Source organism: Mobula birostris, chromosome 11, assembly GCF_030028105.1.
Source record: "Mobula birostris isolate sMobBir1 chromosome 11, sMobBir1.hap1, whole genome shotgun sequence".
NCBI classification, from domain to species: Eukaryota; Metazoa; Chordata; class Chondrichthyes; order Myliobatiformes; family Myliobatidae; genus Mobula; species Mobula birostris.
The window spans coordinates 106,098,292-106,113,918 of NC_092380.1; the positions used below are offsets into that span (position 1 = coordinate 106,098,292).

The following is a 15,627-nucleotide window of genomic DNA, read 5'->3' on the forward strand; positions in this document are numbered from 1 at the left end:
AAAACACTTACTGGTGTCTTTACTGGAATTCTTTGACCCTCTGCCCTGATGATCAGTTTTATTTCCACTCCCTTGAAATTCAAAATGTCTCTTTCTGCCTCCTCTGCTATCGCTGTTTCAATCCTGAAATTGGTTTTCTATTGCCCAACTACCCTAAATGTAGTTTTGAACACCAGCTCCATGAAGCAGATCATGAAACATTTTACTTGTGATCTGTGATTTTCATGTGTTTAATTCCAGTGGGATTAACTTTGTTTCATGTCATGCTGGAGGTCTTATCTTTGATCTTAAGCATATACATTGGTGACATGGCAGCCATGATTTCTTGTTTCCATTCCCACTGATAACATCCATTTTTGCTTTTTAATCCTGCACTGCTTTTATGCGAGGACTAGTTGAGTTTTTAAATCCTACCATTTATATTTGCAGTATCTTAAATATTGCAATGTTAACTGCATTGAAATTGCAATATTTATAACAATTAGCTTATCTCAAGTTTTTATAATTCCTGTGGTACATTTTTCATGGAAATTGTGCTATCTGGATATTCTATGGTTGGCAGGAATGACTAATGTGCCAGTGAAGTCTACTTGGATTAGATTCCCTGATTTTGCTAATGGGGAATTCCAATGCATGATTCTATCTTTTGTAAAGTACAAGCATGTATTCTTTAATAATTCATTCCAGAGCTCCTGATTTGAATGTGATTAGAGCAGTCATCTCAAAGTTTTACTGGATATACTCATCAGAAGAATGTACCACATCAGACTTTTCATTTTGCTGTTGGGCAGTTAGGATGTTATTTGAGTAAAAGTTGTTAAAGTATGTGATTTTTGAAGGAAATGTTGGCTGACACAAATATGTGTTGAATTTCAAGAGTACTTTTGTAGGTCTTTAATTGATTTGAGGTTTGAAGTGTTGCAGAAAATTGTGACATGGGGTCTAATTAGCACAATGGGTAGGTAGAGTAGGCTATTTCATAATGGGATAGTATAAAAACTTGGTATTTTAAATGGTAACTATATAAAATGTGCAGAATTCAGATTGCAGCTGCCTTATAAAGTCTGTTTGGCAGTAATATTCCACCTAAATTTTTTAAAAGTGCAAAGTATTTTGTTTAGTGTTAATCACATGCACTTAAATTTAAATTATTAATAAAACTTTTGTAGAAACTGAAAACGTTTATAATTTTAATTAAATGCTGTAATTCTTAAGTGGCATAAGATGTAATAGCTTGTAAGGGTTGTCCTACATTTAGAGTTTCAAATTCCTGTGTGAATTTGCTTGCTTTTTACATTTTATACTTTACACTAAGGTGCTGTGCAATCCTTTCAATTTTATGTATGATAGCCCTTAGATTTTTTTTGTCATTCTTGTTATAATTGTCTTCAGTAGAATCATTGTCAAAACAAGTTACTGGCCTGAGTTCTTATTTGTGCAATGTATTAACACTAATGAAAAGATTTGGTATTTTGAACATAGAAGACTGCAAATGCTCTCACGCTGGCATGGTCAGAGTGGCAGAGTTGATGTGCTACTCTGATGGGTGAATGATGCTTTACTGGGAGTTGACTGGTGAATGTTTATGTTTAATCTTTTCATATCATTTGAATTTAACCTTATTCCATTTTGGTATTTGTCAAAACGAAAGTACTGATGTACTTCACAGTGACTTGAGAAAAAAAGTTGTTGGTGGATGGCTGCAAGTTTAGGTCTCAGTGCTAGGCTTCAAAGTAGATTTTGAAGGTAGTGGGGCAATAATGTATAGTGTGGGTAGGCGATTCTTGAGTTTGGGCTGAGACAGCTGAAGCCGTGGTGAGACTAAGAGTGCTGAGGAAAATGCAGATAAAAGCCAAAGTTGGTGGGGAATGAAGGTTTTCCAGTGGAGAACACGAAGTTGTGGAAGAACAGTGTCATCAAGGGATTGAAATGGGTTGGAATTTTGAATTGGAAGTGTGTATGCATTCCTTTTACATTATAGAAGCACGACTCTAGTGAGATGATTTTCCTTTAAGATGTATGGCCATTCACTTTACCGAGTCTATACAGGATGACAACAGCATAGGGGTCTTAGACTAAACTCTAATGTGTTTAACTGATAGGGATACTGTATTTACGGTCAATATGCAAAAAAAGGAAATTTGAATTCTAATCACTGCTTGGTGATATTAGCAATTAATTTTATAGAGTTGAGGTTTTTTTGTAACCTTTCCAGTCAGTTCAAGATACCAGAAACCTATTCTGGGCCACGTAAAGAAGCCTCTTAAAGCCGTTAGTATGTTTTGAGAACAGTGAAAACAAAAGTTGTGGTAGGCCATTTAAGCCCTTGGTGAGCCAACTTACAATATTCGATGGGATTATGATGGATCTGGGCTCCACTGTATGTATTACTGACTCCCCTATGAACCAAAATTCCGGCCTTGAGTATGTTCAATGACTTGCCTCCATAGGTCTCAGATATACAGAATTGCAAAGATTTTCAACTCCCAAAATTAGAAATGCCTTGCCTTTTTTATTTCTCAAGCTTGCAATCACTTGTTCTGGATTCCTCCTAGTTCTAGAATCCCCATGAAGGAGAAACATGGTCTACTCTATCTGTTCCGCATAAGAAATCTAGCTACTGGTTCTTTTAAAACTACTTCATCTGAGAAATAGTGAAAATTCGTTATGCTTGCCAATTGTTGTATCTAAATGTTAGCGTAACGTTTATTATGATATAAATACATTGAGTCCTATTAGTGCAATCCTGTCTTTCTCTCCGACCTCAAATTTCACTGAAGCCTGGTAATTTAATCTCTCTTGTATATATCATCTCCAGTTTGGTTCTTTGCCACAAGATTACATTGATGGGATAATTTTAGTAGTCCGTTAATAATACCAGCATGTCATAGAAACATAGAAAAGTCATTGGGAAGGAAATGGGAGAACCTGTCAAACTCAAAGGAGAACCTTCAAAATTCAGAAGCAGTAGCACTCCGCAGGCAACCCCTATGTTGTGAAAATTTATCCTTGTTGAATTTACATTTGGGGGTGGTGTAGGAGGGAATAAGCACAATAGAAGGATCAACCATCTGCATTGTGGGGAGCTGCAAAAGTTATAGCCAGCTCCGCGACTCGCTATATAATTTTAAGTAACCTCTAGGCCTTTGATGTGCTTACACGAATCACCACGCTTTAATCTGTTGCCCCTTTAAATTCCTTTTGTGCCACCATTCTCTCCTGAAGCTTGATTCTCAAGTCCCATTGCTTGCCCTGGTGTCTCCACTCCCGTCCCTTCATTCCTGCTACACAAGCCTTGCAGATGAAGAGTGCGGCAGCATCTGTTGATGTCCTCAGAGTGTTGAGGGCACAGCAAAGGTGGAACTTGGCTGTTTCTCCCAGTCCAATTGAAATGGTAATGTATACAAATCATATTGCCCACAAAATTAAATGGACAAATTTGTTGCTTGCCTTGCAAACCACCCCTCCACCCCTGTCAAGTATTGGCTTCAGCATTTTAATGAGGGTAATGTCACTTTATATCTGATAAGATAGCTTGTATATAAAGGAAAAACATCAAATAGAGAAGAGAGGATTTGTGTTACAGTAAAACGCAATGTGGATGGTTTTTTGGAAATGCAACTGCTCTGAAATATGGGTATTGTCTATATTGTGCCATCCTTTCAAATTTCGTCTGAAGTTACCCAGGTCCTTTTTAGAATATCTTTCTGTAGTCACAATTTAAGCTACATTCTACTTTTTAAAATTTTTTTCCAGTACATGAGTAATCAAAGCAAGGCTTTGATCCTTAATGACTGAATTTCAAATTCCACTGAACATTTGTAAAGAGGCTTGCAATCATGGACAGGAATACACCTTGTTCATGCCCTCTTGACCTCTGCCCCGCATATTGACAGAATTCTGCTATAATTCCTTATTCTTCATTCTTCCCACCTTTCATTTGATACTGCTTTCATTGGTCTTACCCATTTACCCCTCTTCCTGGCCACTATCCTGACCTCTCCCAGTTCTTCAGCTGTAGCATAAGCAAAGAAACTGCTATCACTTGTGCTTTTCAGGCTTGCTTAATTGTCAGTTGCTTCCTCAAACCCTCTTCTGAACCTATTCTAGAAAACCTCAAGAAGCTTCAGCCTCCCTATCTAGTTTCTAATATCAGGTAAATTGTAGGGTGCTCTGTAGGACAGTTGTCTGTAGGTTTCGGTCTCTGTGCATTCAGCCTTCTAAACTATTAATATAGATTGCATGTATTTGAGGTCACAGTGCAAATCCCTGAGCCACTCCTTGTCCAAGCTTTTTCTTTGAAATTCCTTCATGCCTTAATGCTAGTCACTTTTGTGTACTTGTAGACAATGCTTTTTTAAAATAAATTCGGCGAAATTGCTTTCAAACTTTTCTTTAATGTCTTGGTAATTGGCATCCCACCAATGAGTTTAAAACCTAGGGGGAGTAAGCAAAGAAATTAACCTCTGGCGTGATAAAGTACTTTGCACTTTATTTTTGGAACCACTAAAAATCAACTATATGAATTGCACGTAGTTTAATTGTGATACTGTTCAAGAATGGAAAATGTAAAGGTCTGTTAGAGTTAAAATTAAAACCTTACTAATATACTTTGTACCCAATCTGATCATTACTATAAATCTCAAGCATACGGATAATACCATGGGGGAGCTTTGGGCAATGATATTGTGTATTGTTGCCATGAGAATGTGCAGAATTATATTTCATGGCTTTGTTAAAGCTATAATTAGACTTAATAGTTACTGATGTTGGGATTTAACCACAGCTTTGGAGTGTTGCTGAAGTAATTTGGGGAGAGTGGAGTGACAAAGCGAGAATAATTATCGAGTTGTACTGCACAGAAGCCGGCTGTTTGGCCCATCTTGTCCATGTCAGCTATATTGCATTTTAACAAGTATCCCATTTGCCAGTGAAACCATTTGCCTGCATTAAACTATCCTTCTACTTTCCTGTCCAAGTATGTCTCCGCAGGTTATAGAAATTTGCTCTTACAGAATTCACTGGGAGAAGGTAGTGAGGAGGAAGAAAAGTAAATATCCTTCTGTAGTCTCTATTAAACAACAGTCTACTTTTCCTATTTTTATTCGACTTTTGCAGCACCCTACAAAAAAAAGTGACATTTCCACATGTATTTTTGTGCAACAACAAAAGCATGGAGCAGAGGTTTTGCCTGTACCCAGATTATCCAAATGCCTTTTTTATTGTTGTAATTGTATCTGTCTCTACACTTCCTGTGGTAGCTTGTTCCATACAACCATGATCGTCTGCGTAACAAACTTGCATTTAGTGGCACAGAGTACAAAATGACTCAGGAAAGAAATAAAAGTGGCACTTTGATCTACCCCTCATATCAGACATTTCCCACAGTTTTGGTTAGTGTGTTACCTTATGGTTTAGATTACCATAAATCTTTGCAGAGGCACGTCATGACTTTGGAATCTGGAATGTGCTCTAAGACCTTAAATACCTTCAACCTTCAGAAGTAATTTCCATTGCAACTTGTTTTAAAGCAGCTGTGACCTGAACTAGCTGTACATTTACGTGTTCTTAAAATATTTTACTTCAGGATTTTTACTTGTACATGTTTCTTTTCTCCCATTACCACAATAAAAATGAGAGATGGTTGTGTGTATTGCAGTAAGTGGATGCAAATAGCTATGGAGTTAACACAAATATAGCACATTTGTCATATTAGCTATCTGCTTGCTCTCACTGTGAAGTGTTTTTGCAATTTTCCTTGCCTTTTCTACCATTTCCTTGGATTATAGTTTGTGTATCAATCTCATTCCACCATCTTTATTCTTTACCACCGTATACCTTTATAAAGAACAAAAATTAATCTTGAGAGATTTCCAAGCGTTTTGGGATTATTGCTCTCCAATCTGTGATACAGTTGCTGACTTCTCTCCTGAATGGTCAACTTTTTTAATTTTAAAATTGTGCACTTGAAGCTTTCCCAGAAAAGGTACACTTTTTTTTTTAACACCTTAATCCTGATACACCCTCAGTTTTGCAATCATGGAGTATTTGCATAGCAGCCCTTTCAAGGCATATCCTCATATGGTGCAATGTCCACAATTGAATCCTATGCTTTAAAAGGAGCATCGACAAATTTCTGACCTTTTGTAATCCAGCTCCAGAATAAAGAGTAGTCCATTGTCCTACTTGACATTAATTTTAAATTTGCATGTACTGCCTTGTTAAGCTGTGTACCTATACATGTATTATGTGCCCCTTAAAGTAAAATATTTTAAGAACACGTAAATGTACAGCTAGTTCAGGTCACAGCTGCTTTAAAGGTCCTAGTATCTCTACTTAAGTGAACCCAAACTTAGTGAATTCATGCATGCTCATACTTAAACAGGGTCTGCACATTCATTAACGTGTTTCCCAATTCCTTCCTATTCGCATCTCCTTTGAGACCTCACTGATAAACATTGTGGTTCTGAATGATTCTTTGCTCACTACTAGTGCTGACCGTCTAAGATATGAAAGTGCCTTGCAATAATATTTGATTTATGTAAAATTTAATAGATTTTAAATGGTATTGTGCTTTATTTAGTTGCAATTTTTATTGTAAAGGCACTGATTGATTTTTGTTCAAATCTATGTATAAGGAAAGCAAAATAAGGCTGATCAGACTGCTTATCTGTCCAAATACTTAAACAACTGATAAGGTGGTATGTTAGAATCTAGTGTTTTCTTGTACAAGAATGTTGTTGAGCTATATGGCTTGCTTGACTATAGAGATGACATTTGTATGTTTAATTTTACAATAGCTGATTTTAAAGATTAGTGTAACTTGATAATATTTTGAAATCTATAAAGCAGGTATTACAGATATTACAAATGGTGATATAAGTTTATGCTCTTTCTCCACAGGCTGCAGAGTATGTCCCGGAAAAAGTAAAGAAGGCAGAAAAGAAATTAGAAGAAAATCCATATGACCTTGATGCTTGGAGCATTCTCATACGAGAGGCACAGGTTTAGTGACATAGGGTTATGTTTGCTTATTATACAGTTCAAGAAAAATGCACATATGATTTTAAAGCAGTTGTGGAAATTGCCTCTTACTAAGATTGGGGAGTAAAACATCAAGGGCTTTTTTACATTTTAAATGCTGTAAACATTTTTGATGGTTTTTACTTTTAGAACCAACCAATAGACAAAGCGCGGAAGACCTATGAGCGACTTGTCACACAGTTCCCAAGTTCTGGCAGATTCTGGAAACTATACATTGAAGCAGAGGTTAATAATTTTTTTCATTTCAATTTTAGAGGATAATTTAAAAGTGGCATATTCCTACCATGCTTCATGAAGTTCACACCACTGAGTTAAATTAACCAGACCAATATTAAGTGAATAGCCAGACTTTGAAAGCTACAGGTGGATCTTGATATCTGTAGGTGCAGACTGTACTTAATGTAGGGATTTAAAGTATTTAATGAAATTTTAATGTCTGGGCCTATTGCACATCAATGATTGTTGCATGTTGAAATTGCAACAACATTAAAATAGTCTTTAATGGTATCTTATGTGCTTTTGGCCTTTTATTCAGTTGTCATGTGTCTCTTTATTGCCTCCCGTGTCATTTCTTTAGAGTTCATTTCTTCTGTTCACTCACAGTATCTTGTATTTAATAGTCCTTTATCAAGCTGGGGCATTTATTTGTCAAAGAGACTCATAATATTTAATACTGTATTTGCTTAATCTTTTATTTCCTTTTCAGGACTTCGCATTGTAATCAGTTGTTGTTCTAGCACCACAGAAATACAATAAATTGTTTTATTTTTTTTTAAAGAGATCTGAAATAAATGCTTCAGATACCCATACAACAGACACAACCAAAAATTCTTAAGTCATTGAATGTGTGTGTAATGAATGATTCCAAGTAAGAGTATTAAATGTCTGGTTGAATAAACTAGTTTAAATGAGCAATCTTTATATTTTTATTTAAGTTTAATATTGCAGTAGTTTGTCATTTCTATGGATCTAATGATCACAGTTTCATGACATTAATATGATGGGAGATGCTGAGCTTTGAATCAAGGTCTATCAAAAATTATAGTTACTTTATTCCTGTCAATTATATACAGAAAACTACTGATGTTGAATGACTGTGGGAACAGGAGAGTTTGTTTTGGTGCATAATATAATAACCAGATTTTGTTATGCTTTGGCATTCAGCTTGCACTATTGCACAAAGGTTTTACCAACATTGATCATACCCTGATGCAATTGTTATAAATCATTGCATTGTTCTAGAGACATCAGCTTGTTACATAAATTAAAAGTTTACAGAATCTGTTCAATCAAGCTGATCCTTAAGTTTCAACTCAAAGTATAGTTTCAATGTCTACCCTTTGATGCATGGTGATCTTCACAAATCTGGCCAGCAGCAGTTGATTATTACGAAGTCAAAGTAGCTTTTTATTCTGTCCTAAATACTACTTCGGGGGGAAGTGTTACCTTAATATTAGAACAGTTTCACTTTGAGATGAACTATAGTAATCTGGCACTGTAAGATTTGTATTCCTATTTGTCAGGGGGAAAATCAGGTTGCAAAGTTCTTTTAGAGATGAATCGTTAATATTTTCCCACATTGCTGCTTCTTTGTTATTCACAGTAATCCTTTACTTTGACATTGGTTTAATATACTGTTGGATTTCTATCTGCAACTTTATTACATTCCACTAATCTGATTTAATCTGCACTTTCAAGATTTTGAATTGGCAGGTGTCAGGTATGGTATCCTATTATTTCCTTTTTCACTTTTCCTCTTCCACTTCAACTTTTCTTAAAGCAAGATCTTTGGTTTGAAAGCCACCACAGACTGGAATATCTGGTTCAGTTCAGATGCCTGAGATGAATAGGTCCAATCGGTAAAGTCACATAGTTTAAGGCGGAAGTTAATGATACTGGAAGGGAATTTATCTCAAAACTATGGGATAGGCATAGAGCGACCTGCAGATTCCAACGGTTGCTTTAAAATACATTAAATAGGATACATTACATTGCAACAAGAAGCAACGTGCAGTAATTAATTAAAAATATAAGAAATTTTTCTTGTAGCAAATTGTTGACATTATGGGAGGTTAACCTGATTAACAAATATTGAAGATGTTTATTCATAAACTAAGATTTAGGAAATTATGTTCCTGCTTTGCATTTTTTATTGCAATATTTCTCATTTGAGGTTTGTGACAGAATCATCAAGTATTCTATCAAACTAGCTTGCTTCTGGCAACATCAATGTGCATGTATTACTTGGCAAGGAACTGTTGAATTTGTCGGTTCTGTGCCAGTACACACAAATTAATTATTGCACCAACATCTGGGGCTCAGCAAACAGTTGAATAAAATAATTCTTGGCTTTGTGGCTTTTATTGTTGGTGGGGTTCTTTAATGCCACAAAGCTCTTAATTGCTAATGTTTCTTTGTTAATGTTTCTTCGCCCTCCCCAATGTGGCGAATTTGCCCAAAGGAAGAACTTGGGCAATGAAATTGGAATGTCATTATATAACAGATTTTGTGCTTGGTTCTTGAAGGTGCCCATCGGTAATTCATTCTTGCAGCTTTAGATCTCTTGTGCATCTTTACTTGAACCGTGTGTTAAGTCTGCTTTTTTATAGTAAATGTGGACATAAATTGATTATATGTTATATCCTGCTAAGTGTATTTCTGGATAGCATGAGAATAAGTCTGTATAATCATCCAAAAAAAAAATGGATGTTAAGATCTCTAAATACCCCGTTAACAATATATGATTATATTTTTTTACTATAACATTGGTAGTGATTCTCATGTAGGTTTAATAGAGGTGCAGTGGAGCTTGAGTTCAGCTACATTTAAGACTTAAAAAAAAAATAATTACTTGCAGTAAATTTTTGGACTGCAGAAGGGCTCAGAGTTACATCATTTTCAATTGAGTTAGCTGCTTGGAAACAACAACGAATATGAGTACTGAAAGTTGACCTTTTTTGTCCAGCCATTACTCAGAGTTAGATAACATGGCACACCAAAGCCTACTTTCTAAACTAGTACCTTAGATTAATACTTGAGCTAATAGAATTGATTGCTGATGTATTTGGCTGAGGTGGTAGCATGATAGTAACTGTTGTTGCGAGACCTGACCACCATAGCAGAGCTTCAATCGTGAAAATTTCTTTAAACATTTTAGTAATGCAGTTCTGATGAAAGTTATTCCCCTCCATAGATTCTGCCTGACTTGCTGAGTTCCTCCGGCATTTTGTGTGTTTTGGTAACACCTAGTCCTCACTTTAGGTATCTCCTGCACCTAATAAAGTGGCAACTGAGTGTTTTGCCGGTACAAATTCCTATTATTACATTTGTAGTATTAATCTGAACGGTAATATGGTACCCTCACTGGGAGAAAATATACAACTACTTTGAAATACCCAAATATGTACCTTTCACTTTACTCCTTTTAGTATATACCCACAAAGAGCCTTTTGCTGAACTTATTTTGCACATAATATCAAAATACAGTGAATCATAAATGTCCTGTGATATCTGTATGTATATTAAATAGGACTACGTAAAGCCTAGAAATGTATAAACTGAATTGCTTAATGGTATATGTAAAATAAACTTATGAATTTGCTAAATCTAAACTTAGAAATGCTTGTTTCTTTTAGCAACACAATTATTTTAACAAGTCCATATTATATTTGTCATTGTAATAGATGTTTAAATTTTCATTCTCCCCTCACTATAATGGATGTTTTTACTGAGGCAGTGCTAATGCAGTCACAAATCAGTGTTTTTTCTTCCATGCATATAATTGAAGTTGGCAGTTTACTTTTTACAGTTGCTTTGCACTTGATAGCTAATAGTGCAGACTTGGGGCTGATTGTTCCTGTTGTTTTAACCTGGAACTGAACCCAAGATTTTATTACTTGTTTATAACATTTGCTTTTCAGATGCACTTTATTGTCTGTAAAGATGCATTAAGGTAAAACAATTCAACAAATGCTTATAAATATACTAGCTCTTTACTTCCTGACTTCAAGCAGCCCTGTTGCCAGATTTTATTTATGCCAGATTGACTTTGGCCTTGCACTTTATTACCAGAATCATTGATACACCAAAAAATCCTCTGCACGTTCCAATTTGACTTGGTTCCTTAAGCATTGACACTTCTTGCAAAAGCCTTTTCTTCCTCTGCCCAAAATGTTTTGGGCAGGCCAGTTCATGGTGGAAAAGATTACTGTTCTCTCAAAAGCGTACTCATTTCAGAATCAAAATTAATCAATGGTAAATAGACTTTTTATTGCTTCTCTCCGACATAGTAACATCTGGCAGCCAGTTCTGTTTTACTACAGCAAACTAAACAGTTATTCCCTAGATTATGAATATTGTGTGATAGTTCAAAAACCCTTCATGCCAGTTTAAGGATTTGAATCCAAGTGACATGGAAACTTCAACTGTCCACTTTAAAGAAAATAACTTGTCATCTGTATCTGTAGTGCCACACTCGCTGTTTCTTAACTGTACTCCAAATTACTCTGGATTAGCACATTGTTATTTGGTTTTTCAAAGTTGTTCAATTGGAGACAGCTAGTGAGAAACCACTAGCCTTGTCAGAGAATCTACTTCTGGAGGGTGGCAAATTGTTCTTGGGTGCTCAACTCAATTTGTGCGCTTGCCTTTCTGTTTGTTCGAAGGCTGGAAAAAGTAGGGACCTAATTGACAGCAAACTAAATTGGTAATTTCTTGATTCAATATTCAGAGTTTGGGCATTGCCTAACCACTAACAGCAGGTGGTAGTATATCCAAATGAAAAATGTTACTACATACAAGTTTGTGCAGCGATGAGGACATTTTTATACACTGTTGCACTGTATACCTGGCACTAAATTTGCAATGAGTTTTTTGATTTTGTGTATCAGTGCAGTTTCACAAATTAGAGCAGAAGGAAACATGGCCTGCTGAGTCTGTACTGGGTTTATGAAAGATCAGTTCAACCTTCCTTACTCTCCTGCTCTTGTCCTGTAACATTGCATATTTTTTCCAGATATTGATCTGGCTCTTTTGAATGGTAGAATTGTACCTACCACCTACTCTGACTTCATTTTCAAGTAATCTTGCTTTTAGAGATATTACATAATGTTTTGCATGTTTGAGGATGTACATATTGTACATGTTTTATAATTTCTAACTTGCATGGTCTGCTAAACCTAAATTTAATCCTTTTCAGCCAGTAATTTGAATACCACTTGCAGCCATTCTAAAGATCATCAACTTAATTGAAGCAAAGTAAAATTCAAAGGTTGCAAATAGAGTGCATATTCCAAAGCGTGAGAAGTTTACACAACCTCTTTCCAGTTTGTTGCATCCACTGATCTACATTTGTCATGATGCTTTTTAACATTGCAAAGGTAGTATGATTTAAGCTTGCCTGTTTTTGTAGTGAACAAATTTGGCTTTTGTGCGTTTGTAACCCTTGCAGCATACACCATTTTTAAAAATATTAATACAGTATATTCTTGATTAAAGTTGCTAATTCAAAGTAATAGAATTTTATTTCATCTATTTGTTCTTGTATTCTGAGCAAATGAGCAGTGCACACATCACTGCTCTTTCAAAATTTCCTTGAAGCAAACTAGGAGTGCAATATTAAGTATCTTGATAACAAAAATTGTGCAGTTTGCAGCATTGAAATTACACATGTTACTTTCACAACTTCCTCTTGAACACAAGTTTATTGGCTGAGCTGAAGGGAAAATCTACTTAATCTGTGTTCTTGCTGCTGAAGATGAAGAGACAAAACATGTTCTGCTTCATTTGGGTCCAACTTGTATTTCAGTCATCTCTGCTCACCTTCCTATTTTGGTGGCTTTCAACATGCAATAGCAGTCACCAATAAATGAAATGAGGCCATTATCTTCAGCAATAAAATTTAGAACACTGAAAACCCGAGGAATTAATGAAACATTTTTCAAATAACTACTAAACAGTTTAATTGTAACAGCAATTATTCTGACCTGTTTTCAATTCACTGGAACTGACTAAAGGCTCTTTGGATAGAATTATCAAATATAACTTTTGTTTCTCATACACCTAGTGATTTCGTTCTCCTTTTGTATCTAATCATTATTGCTAGCCTTGCTGTGGTGATAATACATTAAAGAATCGCATTCATAACTTTTGGGTAAGTTCTACACCTTACCATATGAGGCAGGAGATTTTCAGAAAAAAAACATTTCTAACATCTCAAGGCAATAAATGGAGTTCTTGATCAACTTGATGTTTACTCTGGCACCATGAGTATCTTCAAAATGGTGACTGTAGAAAATTGAGGCTGTACACTGGAAGAACTGGCTTAATCTTGAGAATGTAAATTAGCAAACATGGAAGAAAAACTTGAAATTTATTTTCATTTACACTCATATAACTGAAGATTTTCACATTCATTGTCTTCAGGTCTCTTGTGTACCTCCAATCTCAGGCATGACATGGCATAATCGTATGTTTTTCTGAATGTATCATGGATTGTTTAAAGTACTCAAGATTGCCAGGTAACTGCTTAGTGTTAATAATTTTGTCAAATGAAGTAACCTTCAGTGAGCACTTACAATTTTTAAAAAAAAAATTTCTCCTTTCAACCACCCAGCTATGGTTTTGGGTGGTTTGTCTATAAGCACTGTTCTATATTTTGTGCTGCTGCATACATTTAAAGACATGGATTGGTTAATTCCAGAAGATTATCAGTATATTTATGTGCTGTCACCATGGAGTTGTACTGCTCAGAAATAGGCCCTTTGCACCAACTTATTCATACTGATCAAGATGTCTTCCTGAGCTATTCCCATTTGCCTGCTTGCCTTTTTGTTTGAAGGCTGGAAAAAAGTAGTGACTTAATTGACAGCAAACTGAATTGGTAATTTTTTAATTCCCTCTAAACCAGGGGTAGGCAACCTTAAGCACAAATGATTTTCTAGCATGCATTTTTCATTAATTTGAGGCAAAACATAACTAGATGTATTTAAATGGATAATTCCCATATTTCAAGTGTTTTTTGGCATTTATCTGGCCCACTGTCCACTCATTAATATGGGATTCGGCCCACAGAGGCAAAAAGTTGCTGACCCCTGCTCTAAACCTTTTCTATCTGTGTATCTGCCTAATTATCTTTTAAACCCACCTGTACCATTTTGGTAGCCTATTGCATATATCTCCACCTCTGTGGGGGGGAGACTTGTCCCTTCAGTCTCTTAGATTATTCCCTCACCTTAAGCCCACACCCTTGAGCTTTGGCCTCCCCTGCCCTGGGAAGAAGACTTGGTGATTCATCTTATTCCCCTCATAATTTGCGTATCTATAAGGTCACCCCTCAAGCCTCCTTTGCTCTAGAGAAAATAATCGTAGCCTAGTCCAGAATGTTGCTTTCTAAATTAATACGTTAGAGGTAATTTTAGCAGAAATAGCCTATATATTGCAAAATACAGCATGCAGGAAGGACGCAAGAGTAAAGTTTAAGTTTTTAATATAAAAGGGATTACTGGAATGTTCTAGGATGGCCTTATCTAGCATCAACATGTTTAATATTGTGTTGTCTATGGGTACAAAAAATAGGCATGGCATATTAGGTATAACCAGTTAATTTGATTTATTTTGTTCTGTATTAGTGTGCTATATCTGCTGCTCCAAAATTTCACCAAAGTATAAGAATCTAATAGCAGTTAACAATTGTTTGTACTCCCCTGGTAGTGCATTTGTGCTGGGATGGCATTTTTGTCATCTGTGGAACAGTGAGAATGTGTGGCTGATTGCATTTGTTGGTATGAGAAGCATTATCCCGATACATTTAATGACATAGGCTTACATATATGGGTGAATGCCATGAAAATTAGATTTTTGCAGCATCCCAGTGCATTATAAACATGACAAACAAGTTAACACAAATTGTACATGGGTGATAAAATAAACATAGTGCAAGTAAAAGAAATGTAGACTGAGGTGTATGGCTTTGGGTTCCTGTACTTCCTGCCTGGTGGCAATATTCAGAAAGGAGAATGGCCCAGATGGAGGTGTTTGGATGCTGCCTCTGTGCCATAGCCTCAAGCAGATAGTCTTGATGGTGTGAGAACAACAGTTTTTTGTTCTAGGCCCTCAGAGACAAAGAATTATTTTAAAAAGTAAATAAGTACAAATAGCACTACGGGGGAGTAAAATATTTTTTATACTTTATGGCTAAGTTGTGGAGGGGCTGGTTATACCACAGATCAGCAAGAAACAAAATTCTTATACAAGCTCTTAATTCTTAATATGAAAGTTGCGTTCACTGGTTGTGTGTGGCCATGGTAGTTGTTGCTTGGTAGCTTGTGGATTCTTGGAGCATGGGCTTTTCTTACCTTGATTCTCCTTCGCAATAATCTTCAAAAAGAATAGATTATGGATTTTGAGTTTTCAATTCTTATTTCATACATTGTCATTTTCAGGTCCAGCTTGATTGAGTGCAGCTCAAAGCATTCAAATCTGCAGTCATTCATGGTCTTTAATTGACTACACCATAGTGCTTACGCATGGAAGATGTGAATGTGCCAAGGCTTACATTTGGTTAAACAACTTGTATTGGCTTAC

The 15,627-nt window shown here is 35.8% G+C and overlaps 1 protein-coding gene across 2 annotated transcripts in view; it reads left to right on the plus strand.

The window, feature by feature from the left end:
* Positions 1-15,627, plus strand: part of cstf3 (cleavage stimulation factor, 3' pre-RNA, subunit 3) — a 98,870-nt gene that overhangs the window by 11,937 nt on the left and 71,306 nt on the right. The window contains exons 2-3 of one of the 2 annotated variants that reach the window (XM_072272789.1): positions 6,904-7,005; positions 7,174-7,269. In XM_072272789.1, coding sequence (XP_072128890.1) covers positions 6,904-7,005; positions 7,174-7,269 — 198 coding nt within the window. Of the gene's footprint in view, positions 1-6,903; positions 7,006-7,173; positions 7,270-13,541; positions 13,563-15,627 lie in introns of those variants that run through there. The other variant, XM_072272790.1, reaches the window with a different exon arrangement.